This window comes from Macadamia integrifolia, chromosome 9, assembly GCF_013358625.1.
Source record: "Macadamia integrifolia cultivar HAES 741 chromosome 9, SCU_Mint_v3, whole genome shotgun sequence".
Classification (NCBI taxonomy): Eukaryota; Viridiplantae; Streptophyta; class Magnoliopsida; order Proteales; family Proteaceae; genus Macadamia; species Macadamia integrifolia.
In genome coordinates, this window is record NC_056565.1 from 13,732,872 (window position 1) to 13,752,274 (window position 19,403).

The 19,403-nt window shown below is 41.3% G+C and overlaps 1 protein-coding gene across 2 annotated transcripts in view; it reads right to left on the reverse strand.

Moving 5' to 3' along the window:
* LOC122089336 (rho GTPase-activating protein REN1-like) overlaps nt 1-19,403 on the reverse strand; it is a 93,029-nt gene that overhangs the window by 47,027 nt on the left and 26,599 nt on the right. For both annotated transcript variants that reach the window (XM_042658978.1, XM_042658977.1), the window contains exons 9-12: nt 6,173-6,292; nt 3,929-4,006; nt 3,260-3,315; nt 3,077-3,146 (exon numbers count right to left, since the gene is read on the reverse strand). In XM_042658978.1, the coding sequence (XP_042514912.1) occupies nt 3,077-3,146; nt 3,260-3,315; nt 3,929-4,006; nt 6,173-6,292 (324 nt within the window). The remainder of the gene's footprint in view (nt 1-3,076; nt 3,147-3,259; nt 3,316-3,928; nt 4,007-6,172; nt 6,293-19,403) is intronic.

Here is a 19,403-nt window from a genome sequence, read left to right on the forward strand (position 1 = left end):
CTTTTAAGTTTCCTTTGCTTTTGCACTTCCTATATGCTATGTAAGTATGTGTAGACAAGTTTAACTAGATGGGTAGTATTATTTTAAATATACTGGTTGTAAGGCTAGGCCAATGATTTTTGGAGATGAATGAAGTTCTGGATATCGCCTTTGCTGCTGCGAGAATCAGCATGCTGTGAAAGACTGTGAGGAGTCAGAATCCCTACACAGTATCCACTAGAGAGAATCTGATACAGGCTATTGGTGGGAAATCAAAGGTCATATCCCCTATCCCTACTCTTTTTCTTCTCAAGTAAATTTCTGCTTACTTCTAATGAATTAGCATGCTGGAATTTTTTTAATCTGAGGTTTGGGGGAGGGATGACATCAACTTAGGTTTCTGTTTATGTGCTCATATTACTGAAGTTAATAAATCCAGCATAACCCTATAAAGAACAGGTAGTGGCAGCCCTGATTTGAAGTTCTTTATCAGTATTGAGATTCCCTGTAGAAAGGAATCTGTCCATCAGATTCCAACCATATTTTGGGATATTAAAGGGACCAAGAGGGTCCTTCGACCTTGGATTGGTGGCCATCAGATCATCTGATCTGATGTGGCATAAAATCTCCTCAAAATCTGGGTTTTGGATTTCATATTCTGTTTATTTAATCCCTGAGACAAATCCAGCCGTTGGAACCTAATCATACTTTGGGGATTTATTACACTAGTGAACTGCTACAACTGACCAGAAGTTGAGTTCCATACAAAGGGTTGACTTTGACTTCAATACAATAACAATAACAACAAACTCAGTCTTATCCCAACTTAATGGGGTCGGCGACATGGATCCATCATAACAGCAACAACATAATTGGGGGAAGGAAGGAATAGATGAGATAAGACAGATGAAAGTAGATAGAGACTCTAATAGGCTCCATCCAGGGTCGTACTTGGGACAAGACCAAGACTATGCATGTCATTCTTCACCACTTCACCTATGGTCATTTTAGGCCTGAACCAAGTTCTTTTAACTCCTTCAATTTAAATCAGGTCACTCCTCCTTACTATGGCATCCTTAGGTCTCTTGTGCGCATGGTCGTACCAACTCAAACGACTTTCACGAAGCTTGTCATTGATCAAAACAACTCCCAAATCAGCTCTAATATGCACATTCCTTACTTTATCCTTCATAGTTTTGCAGCTCATCCATCTTAACATCCTCATTTCAGCTATATATGGCTTCTCCATATGACAGTTCTTAACTGTCCAACATTCCACTCTATTTATATTTTATTATAGCTGGTCGCACCATAGTCCCAATAGAATTTTGCCTCAAGCTTTAAAGGAATACGCCAGTCACACAACACTCCAGACATATCTCTCCACTTCATCCATCCTACTTCAATTCTCTATGAAACATCATTCTCTATGCCCCCTTCTTTATTTATGGTTGACCCTAAATATCTAAAAGGATCACTGTGTGGAATTTCACTCTTCAATTTTCACCATTTCATTATCCTTCATAGAGTGGCTAAAATTACACATCATATACTCCGTCTTTGATCAACTAATTTAAAACCTCTTGTTTCCAAAGTTGATCTCCATAGCTCCAACTTAGCATTAATCCCTGTTTTAGTCTCATCCAATAAAACGATATCATCAGCAAAGAGAAAACACCAGAGGACCTCATCTAGAATGTTCTTGATTAACTCATCCATTATAAGCACAAACACGTAAGGGCTTAAGGCCGATCCTTGATGAAACCTAATCGTAATTGGGAATTTCAATAACCTTCTCCCGTAGTTTCATAGTATGACTCATTATTTTTATGCTTCTATAGTTAACGTAACTTTGAATATCCCCTTTATTTTGTAGACCGATACTACAATGCTTCTCCTCTAATCATTTGGCATCTTCCTTGTGTTCATAATCCTATTAAACAACTTGGCTAACCAAACAACCCCACATACTCGTAGGGTTTTCCAAAAAACCATTGGAATCTCATTTGGACCTGACGTCTTTCCTACTTTCATCTTTCTCAAGGCCTCTTTAACTTCCGCCACCTTAACCTTACGTACATATCTAAAACGTGTGGGGTCTTGTTGAGTAAAGCAATCTTCCAGGTCATTCCTCCATGAAGTATCTCCATTCAGTAGGGTACTAATACACATATCCTATCTCTTCACAATATCCTCATCCATTACCAACACTCTTCCATCATCACCATTGATACACCTCACCTAATCAAAATCCCTACTCTTCCTTTCTCTCATTTTAGCTATCTTATATATAGCTTTTTCCCATTCTGTTATGTTTAGGGTAATATACAAATCCTCATATTTTTTCATCCTAGCCATCTCCACAATCCTCTTAGCTTCATTTAGGGCATCAAAATTCTGGTTTTAGGGTCACTTGAGATCCTGTTAAGGGGAGACTTATCTGAACCATAGTGTTCAGCCTCTACCCCTCACCCTATCACCCAGGACTAGACCACTAAATCAGGCTATGAATAAGCCAAGCACAACCTATTTATGTATATCCAGTGGCAAATCCCAGTTAAGTCTTCTTGAGTCAGAAATGTGTACTGCTTGTTCTTGAGTGATGATTATGTCAAACTGGGAAGTGAAAAATGGGGATTTCCTCTCTCACTTGGCACATTTCCCAACATAAATGATGGACCAATCTAAGATCATGCATAATCCAACAAACTCTGGGTGAACATTATATGAAGAAACAACTTTAAAATATAGTCCTTTCCTATTTGCACCATTAGTTATTGTTTAACTCCCTAAAGTTTGCGTGTTTGTTCTGTCACTGAAAAATATAAATAGTAATTATGACATACAAAACTAATGGGAAAATTCTCTTAATTCAATCAATAAAAACACTTGGAAAAAAAACATCTTAAGAAACTACAAAATGAAGTATCGCATCATATTGATTATTCAATGATCTAAATTCTTAAAGGTTTCACTTTCTTTTTTCCATGGGGCGTGGGGGTGTGGAAGGAGAGCAGAGCTTCCTGTGGAAAGATGTAATCAGTTTGTTATAGATATCATATGAAGGATTTCTAGAACAGGCATAACAAAGACTTACGATATGCTTCTAGTAGGGCATTGCAACAAGATGCAGGAACTGGAGATGAAGGCAACTCCCGAAGCACATGCTGGAACAGTGTGACCGCAATAAAAGTAATATAGAGGTTCAGTTTTCAAGGTACGCCAAAATATTTAAAAAAAAAAAAAAAAGGGTTGCTACATATCATTAAGAAGAGATTACCTTGACACAATCAGCAATTACATGTGCATCCTCCTCTGGAGAAAAATCGATTTTACCTGAAAAATGAGACAATGAAAGCTTAGCAACCAGAACCTTTGAAGAAGAAGAGAACTGAGAGAGAAAGAAAGAGTGAGATTGAGGGAGGAAGGTTTGTGAGAAAGATCAGAATAGTCTACCGCCTGCAACCAACTAGTATATATAATAACTTCAGATTAGAATCATAGGGAACAAACCTATTACTTAGCTAATCCTAGCTATAATCCTGACCACAATATGAAACTGTATCTAGTTACAATAGGAAAGTCCAACTAAACAAAGATGACATGAAACAAAAACCATCCCACGGTATAAAGGTCTATCAGTCCGTGGACACCCATAGACCTCCAACCGACACAAACACTCTAACAGACATGATACCTAGAATAGAGAATAACAGATAAGGATGTTAGATCAGAAACTGAAATGTTGCTTCTCAAAGGAGAAAATTAACATTAGAAGTTGGACATCATAAAACCTCCTGAAAGGCAAAGCTGGTGAATAAGAATGAAATACCATCAAAAGAAAAGGAAGAAACATAAAATATACTTTGAGTTATGTTCTCATAACAAAAACCAATACAAGATAGGAGCCACAACAAAAGGTGAATCCAGATAGCCGAAGCAAACAAACCTTGTTCATATTCCCGAACTCGACGTTCAACATCATCAACATCGGCAGCTTGCCGTAAGATACCTTCTACTTTTACTCCTGTCATATTAATTTTGAAAAAATCAGAATTCAAATCATAAACCATAAAAGAACTATCTTTTGTGGATAAAATACAAGCAACATAAACAATCTATACTTTAAAACATAGTTGTCAAGGCGGCAAGGTGACCCAAGCTGGTGAAGGGGGGAAAAACCAAGCCGACTGTTGGCGTCCCAGCAAAGGGTGCCTGGAAGCCTAAGCACCGCCTAGGAGGCACCTTGGCGACACCTTTACAACTATGCTTTAAAACTTTGAGCTAGAATAGTTTCACTATATTTGCAAAGGAATATAGTAATGGTCCTCAAGCCATCTTATTAACCTACCCATAGACAATAAACCATTACAAAAGCCCAGAAATTTAGCTGCACCAATGAACCATAGGAAAATTGCCTTCTCTAGTTATTATTTTTTAATACACTTGAGATCATTATAAATATTATTACTTTTTCAGACACTTGAAATTGTTATAATATTGTCTTGTCATTTTCCCAAAATATACCAGGACTGTCCAATGATTATAAGGTTTCACCATTGCTCTTGATAAGTAAAAATAATGTATTAATAAAAATTGGAAGAAGCACTGTACAAAAGACTATACATCCAAAATATAAGAAAGGAGAAAAAACAGACGATGACCATAATGGAACTGCCATGAAATATGGGAAGATCAGTTGATAAAAAACAAGATGAGTGGCTATAAAGAGAGAGGATAGGAAAGAAATGTATACTCTAAGAGTCCTCGAGGAATGAAAACCAATGTGATGTGAATACCAGACTCTGCCAAATAGATTTTACAATGCTTTACGTATCAACTAAGATTATGTTCCTTTCCTTCCAAAGACAACCACAAATGGCACCCAGCATCAATCTCCAGAAACTCAGCCACTTTAATCAATCTAATAGTGATAGAGAAAACATCCCAGATATAAAAGTAGAAGTGAAAAACAAAATTATCAGAACACTAAGGCCATGGGCATACAAGATTGCGGGAGTGGTGTTGCAGATAAGTCACTTAAAGGGTTTATTTTATTTAAAATAAGCCTTGGGTTGGGTTATGTAGGTGTTAAGGGTTTGATTCCATGGGTTTTCTTTGTAATAGGCCACTTTAATGGGGCCTAAAATATGGGTATAAAGTAGGAAAACGAGATTTACTTCATTAATTTTAGAGTCCTAGTCTTGATATGATATGTTGCTTTATTTAAGTCAACTCCATCTTAGAGTCTTAAGTTGTCCTTTAGGAGTCTTAATAAGAGTCAATTATGTCTTTTGTTAGTCTGTGAACAAAGTTAATGTCCTATGTTAAGTGGTTTTCTAATTTGAGTTGTTTCCTATTTTGAGACCTAGTATGTTTTGGAATCATTAACCTCTTCTAAAAAGAGGCATTGCTGTAACTCAAACAATTATTATTGAATGAAATTTTCTCTTGTTATGGTTCTATCGGATCCCACATCAAATCCTCCAAAGCTGCTTTCTGCTGTCTCCTTGAAACTAGAGTACTGGAGACTAATGCTTCCTGCATTTGCGCTTCCATAGTCCCATCCTGGTCCTTTCTTTCCAGTTATAGTCATTGCCCAAATAGTCGTATTTGGATCCTGTGGAATCCCCTTTTGCTTAATGTCTCCCTTCTTTCCTCTTCCTCCCAAGCTATCAACATTTCCTTCTCCTCCCCCTCTGGCTCCCCTCTCTCTTTCTTCTCCGCCATCCATGCATCAATATAAAGAATTTACGATTTTCAAAAACAACAGAAGTCCCCTACACCATTCGGTTGCTCCTGGAAATTGTAACGTACATCATATCATGGCTTGTTGTGTTCCTTGATACTAAGATCGTTTAACTCCACTTTGCCATGATTGTCATACAATAACCTTCCACTTATAAGCATTAAATTACCACTTCATTCAATAATGAATTCAGAAGCAACCAACCAAAATTACAGCTTGTCACAAAATTATAACTAGCAAAGCATGACCAAGGAAGGTTCTGACAGGCATATGACACAAAGATCTGTGTACGATGAACCATTCAGAAAATGTGAACAGAATAAACAAATCAATTCTGTTCAAGTATGGAAGTACAGGTGTGCCCCTTAGAGATTAGGGAACTGATAATGAAGAGACAGCCACAATAACATAAAAGTATGAATTATCATAAGAAGAGGATCTTACCATACTGCTCTAGAAACCTAAGAGCTTTCTCCAAGAAAGACGGAGCTCCATCAATATCTTCCAAAGCAAGTAAAATTGGCCTACCAATAACCAAGGAATCCAATGTCCGTTTATCTCTACCTGTAACAATTTTAAAGACATTTTAATTTTTCAATGGTCCGAAGACGCAAGTAAGAAAAGTAATCAGGTTAACAAGACTTTAAAATGACTTCCGAGAGATCTACATTTCAAATTTGGATGCTGGAATAGATTTCACATTACAATCAGGACTGTTAGAGTTTCACTTGAGATTAAACCAAAGTCTAACAGTTTCTTTTGTTAATATTATTATTATTCCTTCTAACAAGAGATAAAATGCCTAATCATCAGAAGTCACACTCAAAACTCTAGCTCAAAAATCATGAAATTTTGGTTGCTAAAGTTCCTTGGTACAGAGATAGGACACTTGCAAAGCACACATGAGCTTTTGTCAGTCCAACCATACTATGAGCTATTAATGTGTAAACCATCAACATTTAAAAATAGCAAAGCTTCCATGCGTATTAACATTGCAATAGATAGGAAAAACAAAACAACAAAACAACAAGGATCATACCCCGCACCTGAAACAAATTGTCATCAATCAAAAATTGATAGGAAAAACACAAGAAAGCTTCCAGCATAAACAAATGCCTGCCTCCTCTGCTGCCCCCCGTCTGGACATGTTCTCGTTGCTTTCCCACCTGCCCTCTTGCCGGTCTCCACCTTGGAAGGTGCTTCGTCCTATGTCGTCCTTCCATCTGCTGCCCCTTTGACTATGATGCCTTCCACCTCCCCTGTGGACGTATTCACGCAATTCTCCCACAACATTGCTTCTGTTGTCGGCATTACTGCTACCGCCGCTAGTTTTGTCTCTTGGAATATTAAGCAGGGATTCTTTTATCGCTTAAAGATTCCTCCTCTCCCTTTGTTGTTGCCTCTGCCACCCTTCTGACCTCAGCTCCTGCTTGCCTCACGTTATGCCCTCTTGCTCTGGGCTCCCTGCCCCTAGTCGAAACCTCGGAAGGTTCTCCATTGCCTCTCGGGTCCTCTCAGGCCCCTCATAAGAAACATATTGCCTCTGATCCTTTGGCTCTTTCGGATGCTCTAGGCTTCCTGCCCCATAATGAAACCTTGGAAGGTTCCCCATCAGCTCTCGGGTCCTCTCACGCCCCTCTTGAGAACATTGTTTTGGGTTTGGGCCTCCTGCCTGGCTCAGCCCCTATGAACAACCATGCCCCCTTCAACACTCCACCAGTCTCCATCGAAGCAATTCCTTCATCTTCCAGTCTTGCAAAAAAGGCGTTGCACTCCCTCTGTTACTATCACTGCGGACATACCCCTGAGAAAACCCAGATCCATTCGATCATGGGCTCTATCCAAAGGAACTTCTCCTTCAGCTTCGACTCCATCCCTTCCTTCCCCTCCCCCCCAAGGAATACCATCAAATGCATAAAACCCCTTCCATACATTCTGTTCGGGACACCCATCGTCTTTGCTCCTTGGAGCAATCGATGCCCAACGTCCCTGCTTCTAAATGATCCCTTGGACCATCTGAAATGTGCGTGGCCTCAACTACCCTGCAAAGCATGCCTCCATCCACTCCTCCATAAAATCCTCCCATGCGTCCCTCTGTTGCCTTTTCTAAACTCGTGCCCTGAAAAACAATGCCCCCCGCATTGCCTCTTCTATTGCTCCTTCCTGGTCCTTTTTCTCTAATTATGCTCATCGTCCTAACGGGCGTATTAGGGTTCTCTGGAACAACCTTCTTCTTAATGTCTTTGTCATCTCCTCCTCTTCCCAAGCCATCCACCTATCCATTTCCTCCCACTCTGGCCTCTCCCCTTGCTTTTTCACTGTCATCTACGCATTTGATAGAACTCAACATAGGCTCTCCTCTAGTCTGATTTGTGTGCCATTATCCCTTCCATTTCCCACCACCCTTGGGACCTGGCTGGGGACTTTAATGTCGTTAGATCCAACAATGAGAAGGTTGGGGCGTTCCCATCGACCTCCCTTAGGTTCAAGCCTTCAATGACCATATCGATGATATTGCCTTGAATGACCTAAGATGGTCTGGTGCCAAGTTCACCTGGAAAAACCATAACAGCAATTATGTTAGGGTTACATGTAAGCTAGAGAGGGTTCTTGTCAATGAGGCTTGGCTAGACTCCTTTCCTTCAGCCCATGCTTGCTTCAACCACCTTGGCATCTCCGACCATTCTCCCATTTCTCTTCTCGTCCACCCCCACCCTTTTATTGGTCCCGATCCTTTTTTAAATTCTTAGACATGTTGTCCCTCCATAATGGTTTCCTCCCTGTTTTCCATTAAGCATGGGCAATCCCGGTTAATGCTTACTCCACTCCACTCATTGTGTTCGCGAAGAAGCTCAAGAATGTCAAATCTGCTCTTCAGATCAGGAACTCCAATTCCTTTGTAAACATATCTTCCAGAGTCTCTTATTGTAGAGATAAACTTGATGCTATCCAATCTCGCCTTCTGCTGGATCTTCTCAATGTCACCCTGGCTAAAGAAGAAAAAGTCCTTTTTTTCTCTAAGATTTCCTCTCTCCTTGCTCAGGAAGAAAGCTTCCTCAGGCAAAAATCCCGAATTAAATGGCTTGAGCTTGGAGATTCTAACACCTCTTATTTCCACCGTTCCCTTGAGACCAGGAGAAATGCTAATTCAATCATCAGGCTCCTTTCCAGGAATGATACCCCTCTCCTCCATCCTGAAGATATCAAAAATGAGGCTGCCTCTTTCTTCTTTGATCTTCTGCACCCCCCCCCCCCCTTTCCCTTGGCTCCTCCCATCCCCCCAACCTCCTCAACAAATTCATTCCCCCTCATCGTCTCCCCTCTCTCCTAGCCATTCGGTAGGATGAGGAAATCCTTGCTTCCGTCCTCTCCCACAAATCCAACAAAGCCCCTAGGTTTGATGGATTTAGCATGGGATTCTTCTCCTTGTGCTGACCTTATCCTTGCCATCAAAAGCTTCTTCCATAACCCTTATCAGATCAAAAGAATCAATTATACCTTTCTCTATCTTATCCCAAAGAAAAAAGATGCCGATTCTCTAACAGATTTCATGCCCATCTCTCTGTGCAACCTCTTCTACAAATTCATAATCATCCTTTATTGCTGGTAGAAGTATTGCTAATAACATTATTCTTTGCCATGAGATTGTCAAAGGTTTCGACCATAAAACCCCTGCTGCCTTCTCAAGATTAACATCCACAAAGCTTTGACTCCATCCATTGGGATTTCATTTCCAGAGTCTTGCTCCAGATGTCCTTCACCGCTTTTGCCCATTGGATCCTTTCTAGCATCTCCTCCCCCTCCTTCTCCATCCTGATAAATGGTAGCCCCGCCGGTTACTTCCCCCCCTCTGTGGATATCAGACAAGGCTACCCCCTTTCCCCTTTCCTCTCCTCTATTGCCCTCAAAGTGCTGTCACGCTCCATCAAATCCTCCATTGACCTCCACCTCATCTCCTCTATTCCTAAATACAAACCCCTTCTCTTTACCCACTAGGCCTTTGCAGATGACCTCATGATTTTCTCCAAGGCAGGCCCAATCCATCTCTTCCATCATTTCCTCCTTCTGTATTTTTGAATTCCTCTTGGTCTTTACATCAACATCCTTAAATCCAGCATCTTCCTCTCTGGAGTTTCAGCTCCATCAAATCCCTTCTTCTCCAAATCATAGGCTTCTCCATAGGCTCCTTCCCTATCAAATATCTTGGCCTCCCCCTCACCAATTCCAGGCTCTCTGCCCACCACTACTCTCCTATCTTTTACCTACTGAGAAAAAAGCTTCATCTCTGGAAAGGCAAGTTTCTCTCCTTTGCGATGCGTCTTGTTCTTATCAGACCTGTTTTTCAATCCATGTACCTCTATTGGACTAGTATCTTCGTGCTCCCTGGTTCCACTATCAAATCCCTTGAGTCTTCTTTGTTCCTTCATTCAAAAGGGTTCCAATTCCTCAAAATTCCTCCACTCTTTTGTGCTGAGAAAGAGTTTGCTTCCTAAATCTAAAAGAGGGCATGGAATAAGAAGAATCAATGAGGTTAATTGTGCGGGTATTCTTAAGCTCATCTAAAAGATTGCCTCCAAGAATAGTATCTGGGTCTCTTGGGTCTACTCTTCTCTCCTCAAGAATAACTTTCTTTGGACTGTCTCTCCCCCTTCTGATGACTCCTAGATTTGGCGTAAAATCCTCTCCTCCAGACTCAAAGCCCTAGGAGCCATTTCTTACACAATAAACAATGGCTCCAACACCTCTCTCTAGTTGGACCCTTGGTAGTTGGCACCTATCTACCATCCTCCTCCCCTTGGTAACCCCTATGATTATCTACTCCTCTAGCCTGAGTCGAATTGCCAAAGTTTCCTCCATCATCTCTCTCGCCATCTAGTCCCCACCTCCTTCCCCTCCCATTGCGGACCTCTAAGCCTCCCTTCCCCCCATTCCCACAGGCCACAGAGGAAGGGAAGACACTATCATGTGGACCCCATCCAACTCAGGACAATTTACATCAGCCTCTGCCTGGGATCTCATTCGCTCTAAAAGCCCTCTCATCCCTTGGAGAAATATCATTTGGTTTAAAGGTCGCATTTCCCACCACAGTTTCATTGCCTGGCAAGCTCTGTCCAACTGTCTCCCTACGCAGTTTTTCCTTATCCACCGTCACATCCAGGTCTCTAACCCCTCCTGCTTAGACTGGAACGAGACCGAAGATGTTGACCACCTATTTTGCTCTTGCGCCTTCTCTTCCACTGTTTGGAAGAGAGTCCTTTCTAACTACTGGCCCTCCCATAGACCTATCCTTCCTTTGGCTAGAGAATGGATCTGGGTTGACATGACTTTTCGTGGATCCACCATCTGTGATACTATAAGGAAGCTTGCCGTTTGTGTTACTATCAGTCATATCTGGATGGAGTGCAATCTCCATAGATGAACTTCTAATTCTCGCTCCTTTGATAAGATTTAGAAAGCCATCTACTTTGATATTAGCTCCAAACTTCGATGCCTTAACCATCGATTCGGTCCCTGATACCCCAAGGAACAAGCAACCTGTTGTGTCCAGGGGTCTCCCCTCCTCTACTATCACCCTCCAACTGACGTATCACTATCTTGTTGATGGGCCACTGCCCTGTGTCTAGTTGTTTGTGCCCTCCCCCTGTCTTTTCCCTTGTATAATATTTCCTCCTTCATAAAGAATTTTTATTCATCCAAAAAAAAATTAAATAGAATATTAATATTTCAAAAAATTTTGAGATCTAAACTAAAGGGAAAAAGAAGCTAGAATTCAAACAATTAGAAAATTAAAGACAAATTAAAGAACATCTACAAAAGTCTCAACTCTCTTGTTTAACGAGTAATAAAATCTCATAAAACTAGAAGATGTTAAAGGAGTCTCAACACCAGGAGTTAGCATCTTGTCCCAAAAGATAAACATGAGCTTCAAAGAAGCCTGTCTCCAATTAAAAAAAATAAAAAATAACCTAGTGCACAAAGCTTCCGCTACTACAGGGTCAGGGAGGCAAGTGTATGCAGTCAGGGTTCAAAATCTCAGCGAGATCTTGGTTATTTTGTTTTTTTTTTTTTTTTTTTTTTTGCCGAGACGGGATGTCCTACGAATTACTAAAAGGACCATATCTCAGTCGATATTTCGATATCTCGGCCGAAAAAACGGTATTGTTTCGGCGAGATACCGAAATGACACCACCTTAAGCCTATAAATACCTTATTTCGTTTGGGGGAGTTGAAATTTCAACCCCAACTCGTCTGTTTCGGTGAAATTTCGGCTCCTCCTTGCATTTGAACACAAATTCACTCTATTGCCCTCTAATTATCTATATCATCACACCTATTGCCTTAAAGATCACTCCAACTTGAAGATCTACACATTTCAAGCTTTGGAAAGGTAAACTACTTTCCTCAAAACCATTTTTTCTTTTAAATAGTAACATAATTACATGTTTGATAGGGCTAGATTTTTTATATGTTATTCATTAGAGCCTGATCTATGACCTCACAAAGTCGAAATCTTTTTTTTATTCATAAATATTTTTTTATTTTTCTGGTTTAAAACTGTATTTTCCATCAACATAAATTGTATCTTTTTATGGTAAATATAGCTTTGATGGGACTCAATTATATATATGTTACTCACCATTGGCTGATCTACGACTCTATCGGAGCAAAATTTATTTTTAGCCGGTGAATATTTATTTTAATTTTCAAAAAATATGAAAAATAGATTAATAAGTAAAACAAATAAAAATAGGGAAAATATTTTGTTTTGATTTTAAAAATAAAGGAAAAATAAGAGATTAATATAAAAGTGTTCTGAAGCATACATGATGCTTGTTATGCTATACCATATTTGATTTTGTTGTATTATGTCATTAAAATATTTTCTAAAATTGATTAAAAAATAATTTTACGTGAGAAAAAAATATAAGCAGCTACCATATACTTGTACGTTAATAATGACATTATTTTTTCTATGCATTAGCATTAATGTGATATAAAATGGCTAACAGAGGAGTAGACGAGGAAGGCGGGAGAAGAGGGAGAGAAGGTGGGAGATGTGATAGGAGTCGTGACAGTGGAGAGATTGCATGGAAACATGGAGTGCTTATTGATGGCAATAAGAGAAAAACAGAGTGAACCTATTGTCACAAGAAATTGCTCAGATGTGGCTACATGCACTAAAGTGTCTAATCATATTGCTAAGGCCATAACTGAAGACATGAAGGGAGGGAATAAGAGGAAAGCGGCGAAGGATAAGGCCAGGATAGAATTTGAGGAGGCACTACATGCTCCCATGCATCGATATGATGATGATAGTGATAATAACAGTAATGAACCTATATATCTGCTTAATGAAATACAGACTGAGGAACAGGCTAGAAATTGGCGGCGGGGGCATGCATTGAACTAACAAAGTCTTCGTGAGGGAGAGGAAAGACGTAGATAGAGTAAAGGAGGAGTTGGTCCATTTAGAGCAAGAGGTAGTGGATCTTCACAACCTCCTTTGCCATTTAGGAAAACACAGAGTACAGAGTACTCGCGGGGTCATTCGAGTACTGATGCTGGTATAAAATTCAAATTTCAATATGTTACAGTTGGAAGTTGAGAAGAATAAGATTAGAGACTGACAGAACATGTATTTTAGGGTTTACGATTCTGTAATTTCATTTTATGGAAGAGATGAATAAATACACAATAGAGAGCTAGGACTTACCATACATATGCAAAATGGATCTTTAACTTACCATACACATGTGATATGAATCCTAGTATATAAGGTAATGGAAAGATACTAATCCTAGTATACATGGTAACTAAAATATTCTAGGATATACAACTTGAATCCTACATGGATTGATACACCCCCTCAAGATGGCAATTCGACAGGTCGGATTTTCAGCTTGTCACAAAGAAACTGAAAATGCTTGGAAGGGAGACCCTTTGGGAAGATGTCCGCGACTTGATCAAGAGTAGAGATGAACTGAACCTAGAGATCCTTTTTGGCCACCTTGTCGCGAACAAAATTGAAATCGATTTCCACATGTTTGGTAAGAGCATGGAACACTGGGGTCCCAGAGAGGTAAGTGGCCCCTATATTGTCACACCATAAGATGGGGGTTGGTAGGGAAACACCAAGTTCCCGAAAGAGGGATTGGAGCCATGTTAGTTCAGCAGCAGTGTTGGCCAGGGTCTTGTACTCAGCCTTTGTGGATGAGCGAGCAACTGTACGCTGCTTGCGGGAAGACCAAGAGAGGAGATTGGAACCCAGAAAAATCGCATAGCCCCCTGTAGATTTGCGATCAGACGAGTCACCAGCCCAGCTTACATCAAAGAAAGCCTGTAACACAGTGGGAGAAGACCGATCAATCAAGAGGCCATATGTGTTTGTGTGCTTTAGGTAGAGTAGAATGTGCTTTACAAGAGACCAATGGTTCTCAGTGGGAGAATGCATGTATTGGCAGGCACGATTGCCAGCGAACGAGACATCCGGCCTAGTGAAGTGATGCATTGAAGGGCACCGACAATGGAGCGATAGTGCATGGCATTGAAGAAGAGGACACCCCTTGTCTCAGTAGTTCCCGAGGAAGTAGGGATGGGGGTGTCGACAGGCTTGCATTTGGTCAAGCCAGCACGCTGAAGTAAGTCAGTGATATAATGCCGCTGTGAGAGAAGAAGGCCTTTGCTATGAGAGACAGCCTCAATTCCCAAAAAATAGTGCAGGGGACCAAGATCCTTGATAAAGAACTACTGCAAGAGCTGGCCAAGTAAAGAATCGACATGGGTGGAGGTACTGCTTCTAACGAGAATGTCATCCACATAGACCAACACATAGGTCACAACTCTACCCTATGATAGTATAAATAAAGTGGGTCCGTCTGAGAGGCATAAAAGCCTGATTAGAGAAGAAACTAAGACAAGTGTTGGAACCAGGCACGAGGAGCCTGCTTGAGCCCATATAACTATCCTTGAAGCTTGTAAATGTGATCGGGATGAGAAGCAGCTGGAAAACCAGGGGGCTGAGTCATTTACACTTCCTCATTTAGAAAATCGTGGAGAAAGGCATTGTGTACATCAAGTTGACGAACTGGCCACCCACGAGTGATAGCAAGAGAGAGCACAGTCCTTATGGTAGTAGGCTTAACCACACAGCTGAAATCTGCTTTGCACTTGATCCTGTACACCCACTTACAGCCAACAAGATTAGTACGGGGTGGGGGGGGACTAAAGTCCAAGTGCCATTGCAAACAAGGGCATTAAACTCATCTGCCATTGCAACCCGCCAATGTGGATCCTTGGATGCCTGTGAGAAACAGGTAGGTTCCGAGGGAGGGGCAGTGGGTGTGGAGGTGGTAAGGTGAAGTTGAGGAGTAGGGTGAGGGTGTAGGGTCATGGTATGGGTTTGGGTTGGTTGTTAGGGTGTAGGGGGCGGGTGGGGTAGTGGTTAATGTGGTGGGGTTGGGCGGTGTGGGGAAGATGGGGTTGGGCAGTGTGGTTGAATAGGGTTAGGGTAGCGTTGTGGTAGGTGGTGGGGGTGGTTGAGTTATGGGATGATATAGGGTGGAAAGGGGTATGGTACGGCGTGGGAGAGAAAAGGCTGGTGATGGTGTGGGGGTGGTGGGGTTGATGGGGTAAGGCAGGGCAGGAGTTACAGGAACAGTGGTGGCAAGGGGAGATCGAATATTCAGTGGAGCAAGAGCCCAAGGAGAGGGCGGTGGTGATGAGGGAGCTGGTCCAAGGATGGAAGGACCAGAGGTACAAAAAGGGTAAGATGATTTATCAAACCGCACATGGCGCACAATGTAAATGCGACCAGAACTGAGATCCATATACCGATAACCAGAGTGAGAGGGACTATAGCCAAGAAAGACACAAGGGGAGGAACGGAGTTGCATCTTATGGTTGTTATAGGGACGGAGATATGGGAAGCAACGACAACCAAAAGTGCAGAGAAAAGTATAATTAGGAAGCCACTTGGGAATGAGCTCAAAGGGGGGAGAGGCCTCCCGTGACACAGGATGGTATACAGTTTATAAGGTATACCGCCATCTCAAATGCATAGTGCCAATATTGTTGTGGTACCGAGGCCTGGGCTGAAAGAGTTAGCCTAGTTACAACTATATGGCGGTGACAACGCTCAATGGCACCCTGTTGCTCATAGATATGGGGACAGGTAGGCTATGTTAAATACCCAAGGAGGAAAAATATTAGGGAAAAGAGCGAAATTCTCCCCTCCAGTCATACTAGATGTATTTAATCTTGCGCTCAAATTAGCGCTCAACCATGATCTGAAATTTTGAAAAAATATTAAATACCTCAAACTTAAAAACCATAGGAAAATACCAGATGAACTTGGTGTGGTCATCAGCAAAAATAAGAAAATAATGAAAGCCATTGCCATAAACAAAATGAGAAGGGCACCATACATCAGGGAACAATAAATGATGTTTCTTTCAAACTAAGCCTACAGGCTTGCCAAGTTGACAGGCCATACAAAGATCACTAGTTTTATTAGAGAGACAAGGGAACCTATTTTTCTGAATTATTTGATGTAGAACCCAATGGTGGGGATGACCGAGACGCTGATGCCATCCATCAGATGTGGTACGTTCAGCAATATTGGCAGAGGACGAGGGAGACGACATGGGAATGGTGTATAAACCACCTTTACTCGGAAAGAAAGAAAGAGTACGCCTGTTTATCGGATCCTTGACAAAGAAACAAGAAGGGTGAAATTCAAAATAAACGTTATTATCACGAGTACAACATTGCACAAAAAGTAAAGTAGGAGACAAGACCACCTTTATCAATCTATGTAGGATCAAAGCAGTATATCCTAGCATATTTTAATTACCATGAATACTAGGATTAGTATCTTTCCATTACCTTGTATACTAGGATCCATATCGCATGTGTATGGTAAATTAAAGATCCATATCGCATGTGTATGGTAAGTCCTAGCTCTCTATTGTGTATTTATTCATCTCTTCCATAGAATGAAATTACAGAATCATAAACCCTAAAATACATGTTCTGTCATGTTATCAGAACAGCATAAGCTCCACAGAGCATAGCCACCCCTCGCTTCCTTACAGCCAGCGACGACTCTCCCCAGGGAGATCAAACAACAACCGCCCTCCCTCTTTCTCCTTCTCCTTCTTTAACCCAATCCTCTCCCTCTGTTCCCAATGCACACCATTATCTCTCCATCAAACTTACCTCCAAAAGTTTTTTTATTTTGGAAGACCCAGCTAGAACCCTTCCATGAAGGACAGAACCTGCTTGGCTTTTTAACTGGCTCAAACCCCTGTCCCTCTAAACGAAGTGTTGCTGCTGCTTGGCGTCAACAAGATGAGCTCATTCGTAGTCTCCTTATTGCTTCTCTCCGAAGAGGTTTTCCCTCTCATCATTGGCAAACCCACTAGCCAGGCCATATGGGAGACATCGACCACTGTCTATGCCTCTGCCTCCACCAACCGTATTCTTTCTCTCCATTTGGCCCTCCAAGACCTTGTTCACAAACCTGAGGAATCGGTGTCTTCCTTCTTCCAGCGTGCGAAGAGCCTCCCTGATGAGTTAAGTGCTGCCGGTGAACCCCTTAAAGTCGCTTACATTAATATACACATCTTCAGGGCTTTACGCGCTGATCTCAGGGAGGACATTCCCACCTTGCTTGGTCGATCCACCCTAGTCTCATATGATGATCTACATGCACTACTCCTCAGCCACGAGTTCCTTGTTAACTCCTCCCTGAAGAAGTTTGGCATCACTGATCCTCCATCCAGCGACACCAACCCCTCTACCAATCAGGTAACCAAAACCACCAAAGGGGGCTCACAATCTGATCCTGACAGAACATGTACTTTAGGGTTTATGATTCTGTAATTTCATTCTATGGAAGAGATGAATAAATACACAATAGAGAGCTAGGAGTTACCATACACATGCGATATAGATCTTTAACTTACCATTCACATGCGATATGGACCCTAGTATACAAGGTAATGGAAAGATACTAATCTTAGTATACACAATAACTAAAATATGCTAGGATATACAGCTTGGATCCTACATGGATTGATAGAGACCAAGGAGAAAGAGATAAGAGAGGTAGAGAGGAGAGGGAGAGAAGATGAGACAAGAAAGAAAGAGATGAGGGCAAACGTGAAATGAGCTAAGTGAATGAGCACTTAGCTCATTTCACCTATATTGGATTCAAATAATATTTAGGGAATTACATGTTCCTCCCCAAGGGAGGTGAAAGAGAAATAAGAGAAATGTTAAAAATTACACATAAAGGCATCTTAACATAAGACAATTCCTAATGTACCCCTAATACAAATATTCTAACACTCCCCCTCAAGCTAGAGAATATATGTCATACATTCCCAGCTTGCATAAGAAAGTATTGAACTGATGAGGAATGAGCCCTTTGGTGAAGATGTCTACCAATTGATCACCTGTCCTCACAAAGGGTGTGCAAATATTACCGGAATCAATCCTCTTTGATGAAATGCCGGTCTACTTCAATATGCTTTGTTCTATCATATTACACTGGGTTGTGAGCAATGCTTATTGTTGCTCTGTTGTCACAATAGAGTCTCATAGGTCTTCCAGGGTCATACCCCAACTCGAGAATCAACTGACCCAACCAAGTGAGCTCACAAACAGTATGAAGCTATTGCTCTGTACTCAGCCTTTGCACTGGAACTAGCTACAATAGGTTGTTTCTTGCTCCGCTATGTAGCCAAATTACCAACCATAAATGTGCAATAGTCAGAAGTAGATTGTCTACCAGAGACGGATCTAGCCCAATCAGCATCAGAATAACCTTCTATCCTCAAGTGATTGTTTTGGGCATATAAGAGTCCTTTTCCTGGAGAGGACTTCAAGTATCTAAGGATGCGGTACACAGCCTCCAATTGCCCACTCTTGGGAGCATGCATAAATTGGCTCACTACTGCCACTGCATAAGTGATATCAAGGCGAGTCAGAGATAGATATATCAGCTTTCCCACTAGCATCTGATATTTGCCTGCATCAACAAGAGAAGAACCACAGTCTTCTTCTAACTTGTGATTCTGCTCAATCGGAGAACTTGTCGGTTTGCACCCCAACATCCATGTTTCCTTTAACAAGTCTAACACAAATTTCCTTTGGCAAATATTGATTCCCTTCTTAGACCTTAACACTTCAATCCCCAAGAAGTACTTCAAGTGCCCTAGGTCTTTAATCTCAAATTGTTTGGCCAAGTAGGCTTTCAACCTACCTATCTCCTCACTATCATCTCCAGTCACCACAATATCATCAACATAAATAATCAACGTTGTGATCGTACCATTACCTCTTGAGGTAAATAATGTGTGATCTGCTTGACTCTGGGAATACCCATTCTTCAAGATGGCCTGCCTAAACCTCTCAAACCAAGCTTTTGTTGATTGTTTGAGGCCACATAGAGCTTTCTTTAGGAGACACACCTTACCATCAGCTACTGGAAATTTGAAGCCAGGAGGGATGCATATACACTTCCTCTTCTAAGTTACCATGGAGGAAGGCATTCTTCACATCTAACTGATATAAGAGCCACTTTCTGTTTGCTGCCACAGATAGAAGAACTCTTATAGAGATTTGGCCACAGGATCAAAGGTCTCCTAATAATCAATTCCATACACCTGAC